The 23216-nt window shown below is 37.4% G+C and overlaps 1 protein-coding gene across 3 annotated transcripts in view; it reads right to left on the minus strand.

Moving 5' to 3' along the window:
- The window catches only part of SCLT1 (sodium channel and clathrin linker 1), a 215012-nt gene that overhangs the window by 119930 nt on the left and 71866 nt on the right, over positions 1-23216 (minus strand). For all 3 annotated transcript variants that reach the window (XR_014068168.1, XM_081538256.1, XM_081538257.1), the window contains exons 8-9: positions 15391-15456; positions 7989-8059 (exon numbers count right to left, since the gene is read on the minus strand). Coding sequence is in view for 2 of the 3 variants with exons in the window: in XM_081538256.1 (XP_081394382.1) it covers positions 7989-8059; positions 15391-15456 (137 nt within the window). In the remaining variant the exon portion in view is untranslated. The remainder of the gene's footprint in view (positions 1-7988; positions 8060-15390; positions 15457-23216) is intronic.

The raw sequence follows: 23216 nt of genomic DNA on the forward strand, positions 1-23216 counted from the left end.
ACTAAACACTTACCACGAACCGTGGCTGTAACTTTTGCAGTTTGGTGCAACAGCAAAATCAGCATGAATTTCTTTTTCATTCTTCACAATTTCAGGCAGATTTGTTTTTACCATTGGGCTTAGCAACCTCAGCAGAAGCTTTTTTTCTTTATTAAACAGAGAACTTTCCCCATTTCATTAAAGGAAGCACTTTAAGGCTTCTCCTTGGCATATCTGAATTGCCAGCATCACTATTCTTGTGCTTTGGGGCCATTATTAAGTTAAACAAGGGTTATTTAAACACAGGCACTGCAGTACTCCACTAAGTGACAGGATACGGTGGGATACAGTGGACAAAACTATGATTCACAACTGGGCAGGACAAAACACGGCAGCACAAGATGTCATCATACAGGAGTACTACGCGGACACACGTTACTGCACAGCTGAGGAATATAAAATGTAATCTTCTAAATAATGACAGTTTAAGAAAACAGTTGTGCCCCCAAAGATTGGTGGCAAAATACACAAATAGAAAATCCACATAAATAAGTTTAGCTTTGTCCCTCTGAAGAAATGCAATTTAATTGATTAACTGACTTCATGACTCAGAAAGTTTTTTTTTTTTTCTTTTGAGCATCTTGCCATGTGTCTAGCACTGTCTTAGATGATGGCAAGGTAAAAAGGGCTACATAAAGATCCACACTTTTAAGGAGCTTAAAAACTAGCAAAGCGATTAATGTGTAAAGAATTAAGTACATTAAAGTGTTAAAAATACTGTGACAGATAAATGTGCAGCTTATGGCTGAGGCACACAGGAAGGCACGTTTGGTTGTACCCGGGGAGGAAGAAACCAAAAGATGCAGAAAGTGATTTCTAGAAGATATGACACTTCTGAATCTTGAAAGCTGAGAAGATATTTATCAGGAAAAGGCATTTTGGGCACCCTGAACAATTTGAGCAAAGGGAGGGATTTATGAAATAGCACAGCTTGTTTGGGTAGCTGGGAATAGTTGAGGAAACTGAGATGAAGAGTGACAAGACACAGAGTTAAGTAGCCAGGGGTCAGGTCATAGAAGACTTCATGTGATGTTAAATAATTTCGATTATATCCTATAGGCATTTTGAAGTCATTGAGGAGACTGACATGATCAGATTTTATTTCTGAAAGATCATTTTGATGACAGCATGAAAAAGGAAGATGGAGACGAGGTAAGCCAATCTGGAGGTTACTGCAGAAGCTCAGATGAGATGATGGACTGAGCAAAGGCAATAACAACATAATGATGCAGAAGTGAAGGATCTGAGAGATATTTAGAAGGTAGAGTTGGGACAGAAAAGAATTTAGGATGCCTCCTAATTTTCTGAAGCAGAAACTGAATGATGCCATTTATAAATACAAAGAAAAGATTCAGGAGATATTAACAACATGCTAAGTTTATTACCTCTGACTTATCTTGGTGGAGATAACCAGGAGAAGTTTGAGCTACAAAAATTTAATAAGCTCTTATCTTTAGAGATTATTGAAGCCACAAAAGTGTACATAAGATGAAATAGGTCAAATTTCAACAATTTAGAGGCTTTCACATCATACATAAACTTATTAAACACTGTTTCTACATTGAGAGCATACATGTAGTATGTATGTCCTCAATAAATAAAAATAGATTGCTAAGTTACAGATTCTTTATATGAAAACAGTTATCTATGCCTGCTAATGAGATCATTCCTTAATGGCTAAAATTTTTTAAAAATAAATACTCTGATAATGCCTCTCTAATAAAAAGATACTATGAACCCTTACCCAAATGCTTTTGAGTCAATCTTTACACTACATACTTTTATAAAGATAATACTGTTGTTCCCAAAAGACACACAAATGAAGTCCTTTCCTTCAAAGACTTCACAAGGCAGATATAAAATCTGAGCACATACGGCCTGAAAAGTAATTATTTTCATGACTCAGCTGGATATACATTATAAACAAATATATATGACAAAAAAAATCACCTAAAGAAAAAAATAGCATAAAATCTCAGTTAAAAGGAATAAATGCTCAGTATATCCACAAGAAAAGAACAGTACAAAGTCTGCTGGAATGAATGAGAGAAGTATTCCTGGAGAGGGCAAGCTTAAACTAGATTTAGAAAATTATAAATTTTCTACAAAACAGAATAAAGATCAAATGCAAAAAGGAAGGAATGGAAAGTTCTTTATGAGAAACAGCAAAATGACTATAGTATGTAACTGGAGGTTGGGAAAGACCAGGTGAATGACGGTTCTTTGAAACTAGGCTGACAAGTTTTGTCTGCTATGATAGGTATCACTAGAAACTCTTGAAAAGAAAAGTGATAAAAGATTTAATTATAAGTTCACATGATTCTCATTTTTTTTGTATCATTAACATCAAACAACAAATTGAAACTAGTAAATTTTCAGTATAAGTATACACTTACACAAAGCTAGTGTTTAAAGAGTTTCTACTGTAGTTATTTCTGGCACAGATATATACATATAAGGCATCTCGAAACCTAAATTCTGATAATATCAATATGCCCATCATTCAGAATCTGTCAAACTTGAAAGCAACATCCTTTTCCCTAAAATAAGCATCTGCTTATCCTTCTGTTCTTTCAAGCCTGTGGCAGGAAAAGCAAGCATAGTTTTATGTATACAACTCTGAATTGCTTAGTGTTAAGCTATGTGATATTGTCAGTAAATATTATGGCAAAGTTGCTCATGGACAGTTAAACACTTAAGATGTTTTCGGCTTTAGAAAACCAAAACTAGCTTTGTTAATCTGTAATCTCAATTTATAATCTTCAGACTCAGATGTCCAAAAACCAAATAACATACTTGTCAAAAAAAAACAATATATCCACTCATCATTCTTTAACGATCAACTTTCATTCTTGACTTCCTTACTGCTGTGAATACTGTTCGAGTCAGGTTTAGAAACTCACTAGAGTAGCAATTACAAAACACAAGTTCTAATTTGGCTCCTCTATGAATTTGTTGTGCAACCCTGGAAGACAATTTCTGAGACTTTGGTTCAGTTTGGTTTCTTCTATAAATTCAGGAAGTTGAACTAAATGATTATGAAGATACCTTTAGCCATAAAATTTCTTGATTCTTCCAATATCCTTTAGTCCAGTATCAAAAGCCTAGGCTTTTTATAAAGACTCTATATAGAGAATTAAACTAAAGACTCTATATAGAGAAAATGGGCAGAACTTAAGTGATAGTGGGCTAAAGGGCATTAGAAGAATCGTGAAATTTTCTCGCTAAAGGTATCTTAATAATCATTTAGCTCAACTTCCTGAATTAATAGAAGAAATCAAACTGAACCAAAGTCTCAGAAACTGTCTTGCATTATCATCATATTGGGCTTCCCAATATGGTGGCTCAGATGGTAAAGAATCTGCCTGCAATGCAGGAAACCCAGGTTCAATCCCTGGGGTGAGGAAGATCCCTTGGAGAAGGGAATGGCTACTCACTCCAGTATTCTTGCCTGGAGAATTCCAAGGACAGTGGAGTCTGGCAGGCTACAGTCCATGGGGTCGCAAAGACTCAGACATGACTGAGTGACTAACACAACAATCATGTTATAGCAAGTCTTTACGAACCAATTTTCTTATTCATTTTCCTTCCAAAATTTCCACACCCTGATTTATCCTGATATCATAAACCTCATTTTCTTTTATTCTTCCACTCTTTTCTGAATCTTGAATGCAGAGCTGAGTTAATCACACTATTTTTTCTGTGACTCCACGATCTGCCCATGACTATTAGCTGTGAAAAATATGCTCTTGTTTATTTTTATTTTCCTGTTCATTCCCAGTCTCTCTCATTCCCCTTCATTTTGTAGGTTCACATTAAAATATGACACGTCCCTGGATATATACATATACTGGTAAAATATATATTATTTGCATGTATGTATTTTTGTGCCATAGATACATATTTTTACTTTCTTAACATAACTTCGTTTTCTAGCTCTACCCTATGATTCTGTTACTACATCTTTACATGTAAATACATGTTTCTAAATGATGAACAGTATTCCACAGGATGTAATTACCATATTTTACTATTATTTTCCCTATACTATTCCTGGACATGTTTTTATTTTATTCTTTAATAGTACATGCATGCACACATGCACAATATGTGTGTGTGTGTGTATATATATACAGGCACACACAAATGTGTATATATATTACATACATACTTTAGAATTATTTTATATATATGAATATGTCATATATAACTAAAACATACATGTCCATAATCTATGTATTACTGTTTAAAACATTTGAAATCTATATGAATTGCATCATACTATAATCATCTTTTACCTTGTTGCTATATTCCATAGTATTAACTTGCATTTTCCTGATTGCTATATTTTTGAAATGTTTGTTCATATCCTTTGCCCAATGGTGTATGGAGTTTTACTTATTTTTATTGATGCTTAGGCAATGTATGCTCAACACTAATGCACTGTCAGCTGCATGCTTTGCAAATGTCTTCAATTGACTTATATTAATTTTTATAACACAAGCTTTACATTTTAACATACTCAAATCAATTTTTACCTTTTTGGCTTACATTTAAATTTTGATTAAGAAGTACTTCCCTGGCAAAATTTATTAACGGTAGATTTTTTGTTTTGCTTTGTTCTTCTCTAGCACTTATTGCCTCTTAACATACTAAGATATCATGTTTATTGTTTGCCTGCTCCTGCTAGATGTAAGTTCCAAAAGGACAGAGGTCTTTAGCTGTATTGTACATTGATGTATCCCATGTGTAGAGTCTGGCACATAGCTGATGCTTGCTAAATATTTATTGAAAGAATGGATGCAATGTTTTAGAGAGGTGTGTTAGATCAAGTTGTTAATCACGTTGTTAATCACGTAAGTCACATCTTTTATATCAGAGTTAAATCTTTATCAGATTTAACTTATATTTAACAGACACAGATTATATCAGTGTTAAAATCTTTACTAGCATTATGGATTTGCTCTACCATGCCGTGTGTTTCTGTCAGTTTATGCTTTAGTATCTCGTGTTTTTATGATAAAATAATTTTAAAAAGATGTTTTAAAAAGTGTATATAACAAAAGATTCAATCAAATTGGCCCTTCTTCTAAACATCCTAAATTAGATAAGATTCACTTTAATTTCTTTAGTAGTATTAAAATTATATTTAATCACTATAAATAATAATAATATCTAACACTAACTATATGTATTTACTGTTTTAAAACTGCGCTAATATAATGTCCAATGAATAAGTAGCCTATAAAAAGGCTACTAAATAGTCTATTAAATATGAAAAAGGAGTAAAAGCAGAAAGTGAATTTAAGAATTTAACTAATAAATATAGCACATCCATAGTAGTATACTATACAATGTTATGGTTGATAATATTGCTATGATATTCATATTATCTATAAATAAAAAAAATAGGCTGTGTGTATACCACTCTCCTTTTTTTTACTAAAATATTTAAATACACAAATCTAAGTTATACATTTAAGAAGTTAATAATAGTTACCTCTAAATAATGGAATTATGAGATTTTTATTTTCCACTTGAGTTGCATAATGACTTTGTCTGGTCTTTGTCTAAGCTTCTAGGATGGGGCATATAAACCCTTATTCCCAAGTAAAGGCAATGTCTTTACTTGAGACTACCCCTGAGTTTATGCTAATGAACTGGTTCACGGTAGGCCCCTAGAGAGTTTCAGGATGGGAGGAGGTCTACTAGAAAGACGAACCATGTAACTACAGAGTTGGAGCTTTGAGCCATGTGATATAGGCCTGACCTCCTGACCCTCCGGAGAAGGCAATGGCAACCCACTCCAGTATTCCTGCCTGGAAAATCCCATGGACGGAGGAACCTGGTGGGCTGCAGTCCATGGGGTCGCTAAAGGTTGGACACGACTGAGCGACTTCACTTTCCCTTTTCACTTTCATGCATTGGAGAAGGAAATGGCAACCCACTCCAGTGTTCTTGCCTGGAGAATCCCAGGGACGGGGGAGCCTGGTGGGCTGCCGTCTATGGGGTCGCACAGAGTCGGACACGACTAAAGTGACTTAGCAGCAACAGCAGCCTGACCCTCAGGGAGCGAAGGAGATCTGGAGATTAAGTTCAATCAAGTGATCAATGATTCATTCAATCAGTCATAACACTTAAAATTCAGAAACTGATTCACATAGGATTTTGCTCTTTGATGCAGTCATCATAAATTTCACTTAACTGTAATGTAAACTTGTCTACATTTAATATAAAGCATGCTTAGCCGCTCAGTTGTGTCCGACTCTTTGTGACCCTTTGCACTGTAGCCCACCAGGCTCCTGTGTCCATGTGATTCTCCAGGAAAGAATACTGGAGTGGGTTGCCATGCCCTTCTCCAGGGGATCTTCCCGACCCAGGGATTGAACCGTGTCTCCTAGATTGCAGGCAGATTCTTCACCTGCTGTGCCATCAGGAAAGCCCAATATAAAGCATATGCACATAATAAGACCTCAGTAAAAACTTAGGACACTGAGGCTTAGGTGAGACTCCTGGTTGGTAAACACACTGATGTCCCAGGAGGGCGAAACACACTAATTTTATTGGAAGAGGACACAAAGCTCTGCTTTTGGGATCTTTCTAGATCTCACCCCGAAGTCTCTTCTTTTGGCTGGCTCTGATTTATGTCCTTTGTAATAAAATTTTAATCACAAGTATGGTGTTTTCCTGAGTTCTCTGAGCCATTTTTGAGAACTATCAACCCTGGGGGTTTAGGGGGAACACCAAAATATTTGCATTCAATTGATCAGAGGTGTGAGTGGCCTGGGGACCCCTGAACTTGTGGCTGGTGTTTGAGTTGAGTGCAGTCACACTGGGGACTGTGCTCTTAACCTGTGGAGTCTGTATTAACTTCCTGTCAGAATTGTATTGCAATTTGATGTTTTCATACTGTCCAAAGTATTTTTATAATGGACTTACTTTACTTTTATAATTTAAAAAACTACTTTCATTTTGAAAAAAAAAAGAGGAAGATGATCTTGCAATTAAATAAATCATTACTATTTTAAACTGCAAAATCATTAACGCTGAAAGAAATAAGAATTAAATAAAAGCCCACAAGTAAGACTGCCTAGGGAGAAAGAAGGTAAATTTACTAAATTAAATTTTACAAGTTCGTGAAGTTAATAAAATAAAAATATAAAGAGTGGTATACAAAACTTTGTAAAGTCCTTTAAAAAACCTGATTAATGTATTTGCAGGGCAAAATACATGATGGTAGGAAAAACAAAATAAATAGCAAGGTTCATTTAAGAAACAGTAACAATGTATTTTTTGTAAAACATAAATATACATTACAATTTAAAGATATTTCTACATGACAGCATCATAGTACAGAACCTTATATGACTACACTTCTGAATTTTAAGTATTATGACCAAAGGGAATGAAAAGTAAAAAAAAAAAAAATTTTTGTCATTTGGAGTTTATCCTCTGAAGTCTATTAATGCAACAACGATTAAACCACTGGGTCATAATATACATATGGTATTAAGCAGAGTGATTTTTAAAAACCCCTTACTAGCTGCCTTCTCCTCCCCTCCCTGATCTCACTTCCCTACTTCTCTACTGCTGTTCACTGGTGTTACCTCTAAACAATGTACATGCTTTGAAACTCCTAGGGTCTGCTTATGAGGGAATTCAAAGAAAAATATGTGTAGAAACAAATTTTTAAGAGGACTGATTTTTTTCTATAAGCACTGGATTTGCCATCATGGGACATCCTTTCACATATACGTATTATAGTTGCCTCCTGACTAATAATCTTGATTTCAGTCTCTTGAGACTCAAAAGGCCATGCACATGAGAAGTAAATGACAGAAGTTTAAAAGGGAGGGAAAAAAAAAAAAACACTCATGGAAAGAACTATGACATCATCACTTCCACTGAAGAAAAGTAATTATTACAACAAAAATTACTTTTGAAAATACCTAAGTTGTTTTCGGAGCTGCTCGATTTCCGCACTTTGTTCAGTTACTGTTTTCAGAAAATGTTGATTAGTCTGCCGTAAGAAAAACAAAAGAGAAACACTTAGTATTAGAATATTTAAAACTATGTCAGACTAACTACAGGGTATGTAAGTGACAAAAAATGAACTCATGATAATGATTAGATTTTTTAATGATAAAATATAGCTCTAGCCCTTTTTCCTTGCCTTCCCTATTTCAGCAGACACCTGCTTTATTTCAAACTACCTGCATTAAAATTTCTGCATCTTCTGATTTTTTTCGGCCTTCTAAGCCTCCTTTGCTCACCTAAAGAGCAAAGTCTTTCTGTGTAGTTTTTTTCTACGTAGATGACTACAGGTGGGGTAGAATTCATGTCCCCAGCCTATTCCATAAGAGTCCAAAAACAATGAATGAAGGAAATTGGTAGGTAAAAATCCCAAATTCCCATGCCCTATGTTAGAATAACTCTGAGCCTATTTCTAAACTGGCTTACAGAGTTCATTAGTGGGATTAAGTTTCAGTTACCCACAGTGTTAATTTGCTTGACTGATAAAAATCCTTTATTGGTTGCCTTCTTCTCCCTTCCTAGTCTTATTTCTCCATTCCCCTACTGGTTTTTCCTGGTATTACTGCCCAAATAAATTACATACTTTGGAACGCTTTCCTTAAGGTCTGCTAATCCTAAAGTAAGAGATGAAGCAGCTTTCCAAGTGTAGAAAAACTCTTTTTCTAAGGGAATTGATTATCTTCCATAAGTGCAGGTTTTACCATGATGGTACAAATTCCTTATCATTACCATTAGCTATATGCCTTAAAGGCAACGTCATGTAAATTATTATTACCTTCTAACCTATAGTCTTATTTTCAGTCTCTTCCCATTTTAACAGATCATTCACCCCTCTCTCCAACTAAAGTCCCTGAAGCAGTTTTCACCGAGCTTTTTTCATACTCTACCCAACTTCATGGACTTCATATTTTAAATACACTTTTGCATATATTTGAAATACACTTTTGTAATATCCCTCTACTTGGGATGTCCTTATTCTGCCAGCATTCAGCACTGCATACCCCATGTGGTCCACTCTCTCTTAAGGCAAAAGTGTTTCCTTTTGCATTTTGATATAACTTTATATGTACTTTCATAATGCACACTGCACCAAGTTTAAGTACTGTATTTAAAGTTTAATATTCCTTGCTACAACATGAGACTATTTTTGAAGACCAGTTCCACTCAGAACTGCAAGCATCTTGCACATGGTTCAGTACATTCTAAGTACTTATACCTTTGAGGAATGAATGAATTCCTAATTAAGACATAAAAGAGAGCCTGAGGACTACATCTTTACCTTGGAAGTAGACAACTCCAGTACAGAATTTAGTATTTAGTTCACAGGCCACAATTTAAGAGACCAACAAGGCATACAGAGAAAGAAGGATAGAATAATGAGAGGTAGGTAAATTAAAAAGTTAAAACAGAAAAGTGGATGTGACATAGGGAATAAGCTATGAAAGACATATGATTATATGTAAATAACTGAAAAGTTGACTTGAAAATGAAATGATTTTGTTCTATGTTATTCCAAAAGATAAAATCATACATTGGTGGGAGGAAATCTGGTAAAAAGGTTTTAGCTTTCTAATAACTAGCATTCAAAGGAACAGGCTCTTTGGGGGAAATGACAAGACCTCTTACGAGGAAGGGATATTAAAAGCAGTGGCTAGAGGATCGTCTAACCCGAAAAGCATTTAATAGAAGGATGCCTGTATCCTTTGAGGGACTAGATGATCTTTAATATCAATTCAAATTCTCCTGTGAAGCTATCTCAATGACTCAGCCCAAACTGATTCGTGTTTCTGAATTCCTTTATAATGTTTGTAATGTATCACTAATGTTTCACTATAACATATATAGCCTTGGAATTGGCATAATTAATGTTTGTGTTTTTTACTGTATGTGAGCACCTTAAAGGTAGATTATGTAGAGTAATTAGCAAAAGTATATATTAGAATTGTGAATTTTAAGAAGCTAGTGTAGGAAACAATCACATATAACCTGCTAGCAAGCCTAGTAAGAGCTCAATAATTGTATCTGAATATGGCTTTATGATGTTACATATTTGTGATCATAAAGAAAATTATGTACTGTATCAATAATATAGAATTTGGAGATTCATAAAGGACCCTGGAAGTCTCCCTTTCAATCACTGATTATTTCCAATATCATTCCTATTCTACCAGTCAAACAGGGGCTCTGTGAACAGATGCTCATTTCTCTTCAACTAGAGAACCCATGACAGTGGAAGGAACTTAGTATGCAATTGACAAATATTTTTGGGTTACTTTATAGAGATGAATAAATCTCAAGAAAAATATGCTTTCAGTAAAGACAATCTGTAGGAAACATAAACTCTCATTGTATCTCTAGTAATAATAAATAAATATAAACATATTTTTAGGTATCATTCAGTTCAGGGCATTTTACATTCTGCCTATTACTAAAGTACACTGGTTGTAAAAGATTTTATTTACTTGTTATATAGTCATCAACTTTTGGTATATATATAGAATCTATTCATTTAAGAGTTTATTCATATAATCAGAAAAAAATTTAATGGAAATTATTTGATTTTGACTCAAATTTGCTTCTATACCCATGCTCTGAATGCTCTTGAGATTTACAAAATCTTTACAATCACTTAACAACCTCCTTTTACATTTAGTAGAGTCTTCTTTATACCTTAATGTGTGATGTATTAAGACAAACTCTAAAGTCTTAAAAATTTCTCTTAGCATTTTTCTTTATTTTAACCACAGGATAGTCTTTTCTTTGCTCATTATAACATAAATGTTTCATCCAATTTGTCATTTCTGTATCTCTTTTATTATATCCATAGTTTATTATTCTTAGTTTTCGCCTGATATTATGAACACTTACAATTTTTTTTTTCTTTTTTTTTGGGGGGGGGGCGCTTCCCTGGTGGCTCAGATGGTAAAGAATCTGCCTGAAATGAGGGAGACCTGTGTTCAATCCGTGGGTTGGGAAGATCCCGTGGAGAACGGAATGGTTACCCACTCCAGTATTCTGGCGAGAATTCCAGGCGGTTGCAGAGTAAGCTATGACTGAGTGACTTTCATTCACTCACTAGAAATTTTTTAAGTATGTCCTGTAAATATTTACATAGTTTTCTATGACTTTCATCAGAATAATTTAGGGTTGAATATAATAAAATATGGGCAATGTGGTATAAAATTCCAAAGGATTATGTAATAGCTCAATTTTAGGAAATACTGAAAGAAAGAATAAGCAATTGTGATGTTCAGTTCAGTCGCTCAGTCGTCTCCAACTCTTTGCAACCCCATGAATTTCAGCATGCCAGGCCTCCCTGTCCATCACCAACTCCCTGAGTCCACCCAAATGCACGTCCATCGAGTCAGTGATGCCATTCAGCCATCTCATCCTCTGTCGTCCCTTTCTCCTCCTGCCCTCAATCTTTCCTAGCATCAGAGTCTTTTCCAACGAGTCAGCTCTTCGCATCAAGTGGACAAAGTATTGGAGTTTCAGCGTCAACATCAGTCCTTCCAATGAACACTCAGGACTGATCTCCTTTAGGATGGACTGGTTGGATCTCCTTGCAGTCCAAGGGACTCTCAAGAGGCTTCTCCAACACCACACTTCAAAAGCATCAATTCTTCGGCGCTCAGCTTTTTTTATAGTCCAAATCTCACATCCACACATGACCACTGGAAACACCATAGCCTTGACTAGACAGACCTTTGTTGGCAAAGTAATGTCTCGGCTTTTTAATACGCTATCTAGGTTGGTCATAACTTTCCTTCCAAGGAGTAAGCGTCTTTTAATTTCATGGCTGCAGTCACCATCTGCAGTGATTTTGGAACCCAGAATAATAAAGTCAGCCACTGTTTCCCCATCCATCTGCCATGAAGTGATGGGACCGGATGCCATGATCTAAGTTTTCTGAATGTTGAGCTTTAAGCCACCTTTTTCACTCTCCACTCTCACTTTCATCAAGAGGCTCTTCAAGTCTTCCTCACTTTCTGCCATAAGGGTGGTGTCATCAGCATATCTGAGGTTATTGATATTTCTCCAGGCAATCTTGATTCCAGCTTGTGCTTCCTCCAGCCCAGAGTTTCTCATGATGTACTCTGCATATAAGTTAAAGAAGCAAGGTGACAATATACAGCCTTGACGTACTCCTTTTCCTATTTGGAACCAGTCTGTTGTTCCATGTCCAGTTCTAACTGTTGCTTCCTGACCTGCATACAGGTTCCTCAAGAGGCAGGTCAGGTGGTCTAGTATTCCCATCTCTTTCAGAATTTTCCACAGTTTATTGTGATCCACACAGTCAAAGGCTTTGGTATAGTCAATGAAGTAGAAATAGATGTTTTTCTGGTAATCTCTTGCTTTTTCGATGATCCAGCGGATGTTGGCAATTTGATCTCTGGTTCTTCTGCCTTTTCTAAAACCAGCTTGAACATCTGGAAGTTCACAGTTCACGTATTGCTGAAGCCTGGCTTCGAGAATTTTAAGCATTACTTTACTAGCGTGTGAGATGAGTGCAATTGTGCAGTATTTTGAGCATTCTTTGGCATTGCCTTTCTTTGGGATTGGAATGAAAACTGACCTTTTCCAGTCCTGTGGCCACTGCTGAGTTTTCCAGATTTGCTGGCATATTGAGTGCAGCACTTTCACAGCATCATCTTTTAGGATTTGGAATAGCTCAACTGGAACTCCATCACCTCCACTAGCTTTGTTCATAGTGATGCTTTCTAAGGCCCACTTGACTTCACATTTCAGGATGTCTGGCTCTAGGTGAGTGATCACACCATCATGACTGGGTCGTGAAGAACTTTTTTGTACAATTCTTCTGTGTATTCTTGCCACCTCTTCTTAATATCTTCTGCTTCTGTTTGGTCCCTACTATTTCTGTCCTTTATTGAGCCCATCTTTGCATGAAATGTTCCCTTGGTATCTCTAATTTTCTTGAAAAGATCTCTAGTCTGCATGAAATGTTCCCTTGGTATCTCTAATTTTCTTGAAAAGATCTCTAGTCTTTCCCATTGTATTGTTTTCCTCTATTTCTTTGCATTGATCGCTGTGGAAGGCTTTCTTATCTCTCCTTGCTCTTCTTTAGAACTCTGCCTTCAAACAGGTATATCTTTCCTTTTCTCCTTTGCTTTTTGCGTTCCGCCTTTTCACAGCTATCTGTAAGGCCTCCTCAGACAGCCATTTTGCTTTTTGGCGTTTCTTTTTCTCGAGGATGGTCTTGATTCCTGTCTTCTGTCCAATGTCATGAACCTCCATCTATAGTTCGTCAGGTATTCTGTCAATTAGATCTAGTCCTTTAAATCTATTTCTCACTTCTACTGTATAGTCATAAGGGGTTTGATTTAGGTCATACCTGAATGATCTAGTGGTTTTCTCCACTTTCTTCAATTTCAGTCTGAATTTGGCAATAAGGAGTTCATGATTTGATCTACAGTCAGCTCCCGGTCTTGTTTTTGCTGACTGTATAGAGCTTCTCCATCTTTGGCTGCAAAGAATATAATCAATCTGATTTCGGTGTTGACCATCTGGTTATGTCCATGTGTAGAGTCTTCTCTTGTGTTGTTGGAAGAGGGTGTTTGCTGTGACCAGTGCATTCTCTTGGCAAAACTCTATTAGCCTTTGCCCTGCTTCATTCTGTATTCCAAGGCCAAATTTGCCTGTTATTCCAGGTGTTTCTTGACTTCTTACTTTTGCATTCCAGTCCCCTATAATGAAAAAGACATCTTTTTTGGGTGTTAGTTCTAGAAGGCCTTGTAAGTCTTCATAGAATTGTTCAACTTCAGTTTCTTCGGCATTACTCGTCGGGGCACAGACTTGAATTACCGTGATATTGAATGGTTTGCCTTGAAAACGAACAGAAATCATTCTGTTGTTTTTGAGATTGAATCCAAGTGCTGCATTTCGGACTCTTTTGTTGACTGTGATGGCTACTCCATTTCTTCTAAGGGATTCCTGCCCACAGTAGTAGATATAATGGTCATCTGAGTTAAATTCACCCATTGTAGTCCATCTTAGTTTACTGATTCCTAGACTGTCGATGTTTACTCTTGTCATCTCCTGTTTGACCACTTCCAATTTGCCCTGATTCAGGGACCTAACATTTCAGGTTCCTATGCAATATTGCTCTTTACAGCATTGAATCTTGCTTCTATCACCAGTCCCATTCACAACTGGGTGTTGTTTTTGCTTTGGCTCCATCCCATCATTCTTTCTGTATTTATTTCTCCGGTGGTCTCCAGTAGCACATTGGGTACCTACTGACCTGGGGAGTTCATCTTTCAGTGTTCTATCTTTTTGCCTTTTCATACTGTTCATGGGGTTCTTAAGGCAACAATACTGAAGTGTTTTGCCATTCTTAGATTAATTATTTAATGTCATGTAGAAACAAGACTTCTTAATTAGGGAAATCAGTCATCATTTTATTTTGGAGCACTTTAGTACTATTTTAAAACTCTAAGAAGCATATTATTAAAAATAAGTGATTAGAAATTTCCAATATTAACGTAAATAGGGAGAAATTTAGTATTTTTTACATGGTTCAAGGAGAAATTTTTTAAAGTAGAATAAAATTGGATAAACTTACTTTTAATGGCACAACTCCACTCTTAAACAAAGACATTTTCATTAGGAACTAACAAGGTTAGCAGGGTAACTAAGCAAAATGAAGAAAGGAAAGAGAGGAATTATCTGGGATGTCATAATCCTACTACTCAACAATGAGGTAAAATAAAATTCCAAGAAGGAAAACAAACAAACAAACAAACAAAAAAGAAAAGTGTGTGCGTAGGGGTCAAAGAGCAGAACTGGGAAGGCTAATATATTTCTTGTGGGAAAAAGTAAAGGGAAATTTAGGTGTAGCAATTCGGGTGATGGGTGGTCAATCAACTTACAAGTGGTTCTCAGCGTCCTACTGTTTTTAAGCATTTGGGCTACTCATTTGTCTAGCAGTTCCACCCTTCTTAGTTGATACCTAACCATATTCTAGAAGAAATACGAAGAATAAAGAATGAACCCTACTCTTAAGGCACTCACAGTCTAGATTACTCTCAGGAGATCTTACTAAGAACCCTAAGAGCATTTTTAGATTAGAATATATTTCACATAGATGTTAGTTTTAGATCGCTAGAACCTACTGTAAACTCCCATGTCACGCTACTGAATGCAAAAGAAAAGACAGATAAAAAGAAAAGACTACTGCCTACCTGTTTTAATTTCAAGTATTTTATCTTGTTGATTTACATTAGCAAAAATACGACTACTTATAGTGACAATTTCTAATTTATGTAACAAGTGCACTAAATGGATATTTTCACTTACCATTTCTACATTCTCATTAGTAACATGAAGATGCTTGGTCAGCTGCTGAAAACTTGTCAGCTGATCCTGTAGCAGGAAGAAAGCGTACATAAATAACATTGTGTTTACAACCGATATTTAAAATTAGACTAAAATCAAGTCTAAAATCATTATGCCTAAATCTAGATGACATCACTTGTATTTCTTCCAACAAGTACTGTGAGATTAACAGTCAAAGAAATAAAAAGAAACAAATGTTTAATGATTACAAAATTAAATAAGGTGACAATATGGAAACTAACGTGGCTAATTATTTTATGTGAAACCATTATTTCAAGTCTCTTACCCTCATCCATCAGAGGGCAGACAGAATTAAAACTACAATCACAGAAAACTAACCAAATTGATCACATGGATCACAATCTTGTCTAACTTAATGTAACTATGAGCCATGCCATGTAGGGACACCCAAGATGGACGGGTCGTGGTGGACAGTTCTGACAAAAGTGGTCCACTGGAGAAGGGAATGGCATAGCACTTCAGCATTCTTGCTTTGAGAAACCCATGAATGGTATGAAAAGGGAGAAAGATATGACACTGAAAGATGAACTCTTTCATGAACCAATGAAAGATGAACCAACAGGCTGCTGAAGAAGACCAGAGAAATAGCTCCAGAAGGAATGAAGAGGCAGAGCCAAAGCAGAAACAACGCCCAGTTGTGGATGTGACTAGTGGTGAAAGCAAAGTCTGATGCTGTAAAAAACAACATTCTATAGGAACCTGGAAGGTTAGGTCCATAAATCAAGGAAAATTGGAAGTGGTCAAACAGGAGATGGCAGAGTGAACATCGACATCTTAGGAAACAGTGAACTAAACTGGACTGGGACCGGCGCGTTTAATTCAGATGGCCATTATATCTACTACTGTGGGCAAGAATCCCTTAGAAGAAATGGAATAGCTGCTGCTGCTGCTGCTGCTAAGTCGCTTCAGCCGGGTCCAACTCTGTGCGACCCATAGACGGCAGCCCACCAGGCTCCCCGGTCCCTGGGATTCTCCAGGCAAGAACACTGGAGTGGGCTGCCATTTCCCTCTCCAATGCATGAAAGTGAAGTCACTGAGTCGTGTCCGACTCTTCGCGACCCCATGGACTGCAGCCCACCAGGCTCCTCCGTCCACAGGATTTTCCAGGAGAGAGTACTGGAGTGGGGTGAATGGAATAGCCCTCATAGTCAAAAAAAGAGTCCAAAATGCAGTACCTGAGTGCAATCTCAAAATAGACAGAATGATCTCTGTTCATTTCCAAGGCAAACCATTCAATATCACAGTAATCCAAGTCTGTGCCTCAATCACTAAGGCCGAAGTAGCTGAAGTTGAATGGTTCTATGAAGAACTACAATACCTTCTAGAACTAACACCAAAAAAAGATGCCCTTTTCATCACAGGGGATTGGAATGCAAAAGTAGGAAGTCATGAGATACCTGGAGTAACAAGCAAGTTTGGCTGTGGAGTACAAAATGAAGCAGGGCAAAGGCTAACAGAGTTTTGCCAAGAGAACTCACTGGTCATAGCAAACACCCTCTTCCAACAACACAAGAGATAACTCTACACATGGACATCACCAGATGGTCAATACTGAAATCAGACTGATTTCATTCTTGGTGGTTGAATTTGGAGAAGATCTATACAGTTAGCAAAAACAAGACCGGGAGCTGACGGTGACTCAGAACATGAATTCCTTATTGCAAAATTCAGACTTAAAGTGAAGAAAGTAGGGAAAACCACGAGGACTTTCAGGTATGATCTAAATCAAATCCTTTACAATTATACAGTGGAAATGACAAATAGACTCAAGGGATTAGATCTGATAGAGTGCCTGAAGAAATATGGATGGAAGTTTGTGACATTGTACCGGAGGTGGTGATAAAAACTATCTCCAAGAAAAAGAAGTGCAAAAGGCAAAATGGCTGTCTAAAGAGGCCTTACAAATAGCTGAGAAAAGAAGAGAAGCAAAAGGCAAAGGAGAAAAGGAAAGATATATCCATTTGAATGCAGAGTTCTAAAAACAGAAAGGAGAGATAAAGAAGAATTCCTAAGAGAACAATGGAAATAGAGGAAGGCAACAGAATGGGGAAGACTAGAGATTTCTTCAAGAAAATTAGAGATACCAAGGGAACATTTCATACAAAGATGGCACAATAAAGGACAGAAATGGGATGGACCTAACAGAAGCAGAGGATATTAAGAAGAGGTGGCAAGAATACACAGAAGAACATTACAAAAGAGATCTTAATGACCCAGATAACCACGATGCTGTGATCAGTCACCCAGAGCCAGACATCTCTGGATGCAAAGTCAAGTGGGCAGCAGGAAGCATCACTACAAACAAACCTCATGGAAGTGATGGAATTGCAGCTGAGTTATTGCAAATCCTAAAAGATGATGCTGTGAAAGTGCAGTACTCAATATGCCAGCACATTTAGAAAACTCAGCAGTGGCCACAGGACTGGAAAAGGTCAGTTTTCCTTCCAACCCCACAGAACGGCAATGCTAAAGAAAGTTCAAACTACCACACAACCGCACTCATTTCACATGCTAGCAAAGTAATGTTCAAAATTCTCAAAGCCAGGCTTCAGCATTATGTGAATCGAGATCTTCCAGATGTTCAAGCTAGATTTAGAAAAGGCAGAGGAACCAGAGATCAAATTGGCAATATCCACTGGATCATAGAAAAAGCAAGAGAATTTCAGAAAAACTCTACTTCTGCTTCATTGACTACACTAAAGACTTTGACTGTATGGATCACAACAAACTATGGAACATTCTTTAAAGAGATGGAAATACCAGACTACCTTACCTGCCTCCTGCAAAACTTGTATGCAGGTCAAGAAGCAACAGTTAGAACAGGACATGGAACAACAGACTGGGTCAAAATTGGGAAAGGAGTACATCAAGGCTGTATAGTGTCACCCTGCTTATTTAACTTATATGCAGAGTACATCACGTGAAATGTCAGGTTGGGTGAAGCACAAGTTGGAATGAAGATTGCTAGGAGAAATATCAATAACCTCAGATACACAGATAACAGTACCCTTATGGTAGAAAGTGAAGAGCAACTAAAGAGCCTCTTGATGAAGGTGAAAGAGGAGAGTGAAAAAGCTGGCTGAAAACTCAACATTCAACAAACGATGATCATGGCATCTGGTCCCATCACTTCATGGCAAACAGATGGGGAAACAATGGAAACAGTGACAGGCTTTATTTTTGGGGGTTCCAAAATCACTGCAGATGGTGATTGCAGCCACAAAATTAAAAGATACTTTCTCCTTGAAAGAAAAGCTATGACAAACCTAGATAGCATATTAAAAAGCAGAGACATCACTGCCAACAAAGGTCCGTCTACTCAAAGCTATGGTTTTTCCAGCAGTCATGTATGAATGTGAGAGTTGGACCACAAAGAAGGCTGAATGCCAAAGAATTGATGCTTTTGAACTGTGGTGTTGGAGAAGACTCTTGAGAGTCCCTTGGACTGCAAGGAGATCCAACCAGTCAATCCTCAAGGAAATCAGTTCTGAATATTCATTGGAAGGACTAATGCTGAAGCTGAAGCTCCAATACTTTGGCAACCTGATGCAAGAGCTGACTCATTAGAAAAGACCCTGATGATGCAAAAGACTGAAGGTCAGAGGAGAAGCAGATGACAGAGGCTGACATGGCTGGATGAAATCACTGATTCAATGGACAGCTTGATTTTGAGCAAGCACAGGGAAACGGTGAAGGACAGGGAAGCCTGGTGTGCTGCTGTCCATGGGGTCATGACCAAGTGGTGGACATGACTAAGTGACTGAACAACATCAAAATTATTTCTAGAAATCAATCCATCAGGAGACAGGTATGATAGACACACCTTATCCAATACTGAAAAACCACATTCAAACCTATTTAAAACCTGTAATACAAACCACAGCACAGTCATTATTGTGCTTTTCCCTCTTCTTATAAGTCTCATGGTTTGACTGCCCCACAAGTTTTAAACCTTTTGATTATCTACTATGACCAAATTAAACATCATATGTGCAGGTGACATAAAGTTGGGAGGAGCTGTTAATATGTCAGATGACAGATTTGAAGCTTGATAGATTAAGCTTCAAATAAAGACAAAGTATTATCTGTAAGGTCTATGCAAACAGCAACAGTAACAACTAAAAACCCCCCAAAACCCTAACTTCAAAGCTGTACCGTAAGAATGATCTTATTCAGGTAGAAAACAAAACCTGATGGCTTAGTTGACTGACCTAAATGAAGAAACAGCCTTCAAAAACATACTTATATTAGAAATGATTTCTAGATCTCAGAGGGAAAAGTATTACAGCTCAGACTACATGTGTGTTACTTTCAAACCAGGGCATGTTTGGAAAAATCATTTTGTAAACTGAAAAGCAACACAAGTATTATTATGACGTCTTCAGGTAAAAATGCCCATCTGTAATGATAATAATACAAATGGTCATAAACTGGAATTTGAAAACTCTGTAAGAGCCGAAGAGAGACACAGTGATAGCTGCCTTCTCAAAAATCCACAGGAAAGGAATCAGAATGGAATTACTCCACAGTTTTAAATATTTGTCGCTGTTTAGACGCCAAGTCATGTCTGACTCTTTTGTGGCCCCATCGATTGTAGCCCACCAGGCTACTCTGTCCATGGGATTTCCCAGGAGAGAACACTTGAGTGGGTTGCCATTTCTTTCCCCAGAGGATCTTTCCACTCAGTGATCAAACCCATGTCTCTTGTGTCTCTTGCATTGGCAGGAAGATTCCTTACCACTGAGCCACCAGGGAACCCGATAGACACATTCAAATCCTGAGTTACAAAAAGCACTCAGCAATTACAAAATCATTTGCAAATAAGACTCTCAGATATTATGTTCAGTTCAGTTCAGTTGCTCAGTCGTGTCCGACTCTTTGCGACCCCATGAATCGCAGCACGCCAGGCATCCCTGTCCATCACCAACTCCCGGAGTCTACCCAAACCCATGTCCATCGAGTCAGTGATGCCATCCAACCATCTCATCCTCTGTCGTCCCCTTCTCCTCCTGCCCTCAATCCTTCTCAGCATTAGGGTCTTTTCCAATGAGTCAACTGTTCGCATGAGGTGGCCAAAGTATTGGAGTTTCAGCTTCAACATCAGTCCTTCCAATGAACACCCAGGACTGATCTCCTTTAGGATGGACTGGTTGGATCTTCTTGCAGTCCAAGGGACTCTCAAGAGTATTCTCCAACACCACAGTTCAAAAGCATCAATTCTTCGGTGCTCAGCTTTCTTCACCATCCAACTCTCACATCCATACATGACTACTGGAAAAACCATAGCCTTGACTAGACAGACCTTTGTTGGCAAAGGAATGTCTCTGCTTTTAAATATGTTATCTAGGTTGGTCATAACCTTATGTTAGGTATTATATATTATGTATAACATAAACTGCAGTGTTACATATATGTATGGGGCTTCCCAGGTTGTGCTAGCTAGTGGTAAAGACGGAGAAGGCAATGGCAAGCCACTCCAGTACTCTTGCCTGGAAAATCCCATGGACGGAGGAGTCTTGTAGGCTGCAGTCCACGGGGTCTCAAAGAGTCGGACACGACTGAGCGACTTCACTTTCACTTTTCACTTTCATGAACTGGAGAAGGAAATGGCAATCCACTCCAGTGTTTTTACCTGGAGAACCCCAGGGACGGCGGAGCCTGGTGGGCTGCCGTCTATGGGGTCGCACAGAGTTGGACACGACTGAGGTGACTTAGCAGCAGCAGCAGCAGTGGTAAAGAACTCGCCTGCCAAGGAAGGAGAGGCAAGGGATGTTAGTTTGACTCCTGGGTCTGGAAGATCCCCTGGAGGAGGGCATGACAACCTACTCAAGTATTCTTGCTTGGAGAATCCCATGGACAGAGGAGCCTGGCAGGCTACAGTCCATAGGGTTGCAAAGAGACAGACAAGACTGAAGCAACTTGGCATGCATGTATGCATATCTATGTATAAATTACTATGAATTTCTCTGGGGAAAGTATGATCCAATACTACGGTGAGAAAAGTCATCCCCCTTCCTAACCAACATTTATACTAATAACATAGTCTTGATAAGAAGGAAAAATTGCTTTCTTTACTATATGAGAAAATGGTCAGAAGAATCTTTATTCCACCAGTTGCTTCGTATTTGGCTAATTATTGTTCCTCTTTAAGCACATTTTAAAGGACTTTATAATTCAGCAGAAGTAAACAGAATGAAATAAGAGACAACAATGAAGCATCTGGTGCACTGAAAGAGTACAGGTAGTCCATCTCCTGTAGCCTAGAAATGCATGATTTTCACTTACTATATAGTACAGTTCAATTACATTAGCCCTGTATAACATGACTCAAATGTTAGTCACAAATACATTAACTGCATAATACTATATATAACATTGATTATGTATTACTGAGTATATTAATTATTATCACATAAAATAGAGGACTTTACTGCTAACTCTTCAGTCTACAAGTGACTATGTGATAAAAGAACATCATGATCAATGCCTAATTACTTTTGAAGTCTGTGTCTGGTCCCAGAGCATCTGTTATTCAGTTCACATACAGACAGCAAAGTGTGCAGCTGTGCTGTCTCCTTTTCTTTCAGTGATAATATACTCATATGATATTTTTACAAAAATTGATAACTGAAAGAAGGAATTAGCCAATAAAGATAAAACTGCTGCAAAGAAACAGAAAGTGATAACTCTGGATGATGCTGTAAATGAAGTTACAGGAGAAAATATCTGAATGTGAGAACATGGATACTGCCACTATTCAGGAGACTACAGACACATTGGCAAGGGTAACTTAGTGAAAGTGAACCCAACAACAGTGAAGAAAGAAGTTCTGATGAAAATGAGAAAGATGTCTCAGAAGGTGGACTAGCAAAAAATTCACACTGCAGGAATACTAAGGTTATTTCTTACATTGAAAGTTCAAAGGATAAAATGTTGGAAGCTGATCTGAACTTAGAAGGGAATATTCTAAGTTCACCAAAGCATAAAAAGGATACCTGCTCTGTGTCATAAAGTTTTCAATATAACTAGCAGAAAAAGAATCAATGGAAAGATAAGGGAGGTAGATTTTGCAATGGAATGGATGGTCTTATGAGATAGTGAGTGTGTGTTAACAGAGATATAAAACAGAAGTTAGATGCCCATTTAAAAAGAATATAAAATGATTCTTGCTTTGGACATAAAGAAACCCTTAATAACCATTAAGATTCTTTCCTCTTTTAAAATCCTATTCTCATGAATTTATGTTAGAGGCACTTGACATCTATTTTAGTAAAAGGTCGCATTTAAGGTTGTTAACATTTTCATTATACATAGTGTTGTCATCATATTTGAGTAGCCTTCTTCACTGTCCATAAACTAATGAACGGTTTTGGTCTTTTTTTAATCAGGTAAAAAAATGAGGAATATAAAAGTTTTAGAGATTTATTTATACATAAAATCTTATGGCTGCTTCTTAGCCCTAACTACAGCTTTAAGTGCTAGTAACATTATAACATTATAACATTTCATGCAAAGATGGGCTCGATAAAGGACAGGAATGGTATGGACCTAACAGAAGCAGAAGATATTAAAAAGAGGTGGCAAGAATACACAGAAGAACTGTACAAAAAAGATCTTCACGACCCAGATAATCACGATGGTGTGATCACTCACCTAGAGCTAGGAATGTGAAGTCAAGTGGGCCTTAGAAAGCATCAATACGAACAAAGCTAGTGGAGGTGATGGAATTCCAGTTGAGCTATTTCAAATCCTCAAAGGTGATGCTG

Source organism: Giraffa tippelskirchi, chromosome 11 (genome assembly GCF_054371585.1).
Source record: "Giraffa tippelskirchi isolate mGirTip1 chromosome 11, T2T-mGirTip1v1.2.pri, whole genome shotgun sequence".
NCBI classification, from domain to species: Eukaryota; Metazoa; Chordata; class Mammalia; order Artiodactyla; family Giraffidae; genus Giraffa; species Giraffa tippelskirchi.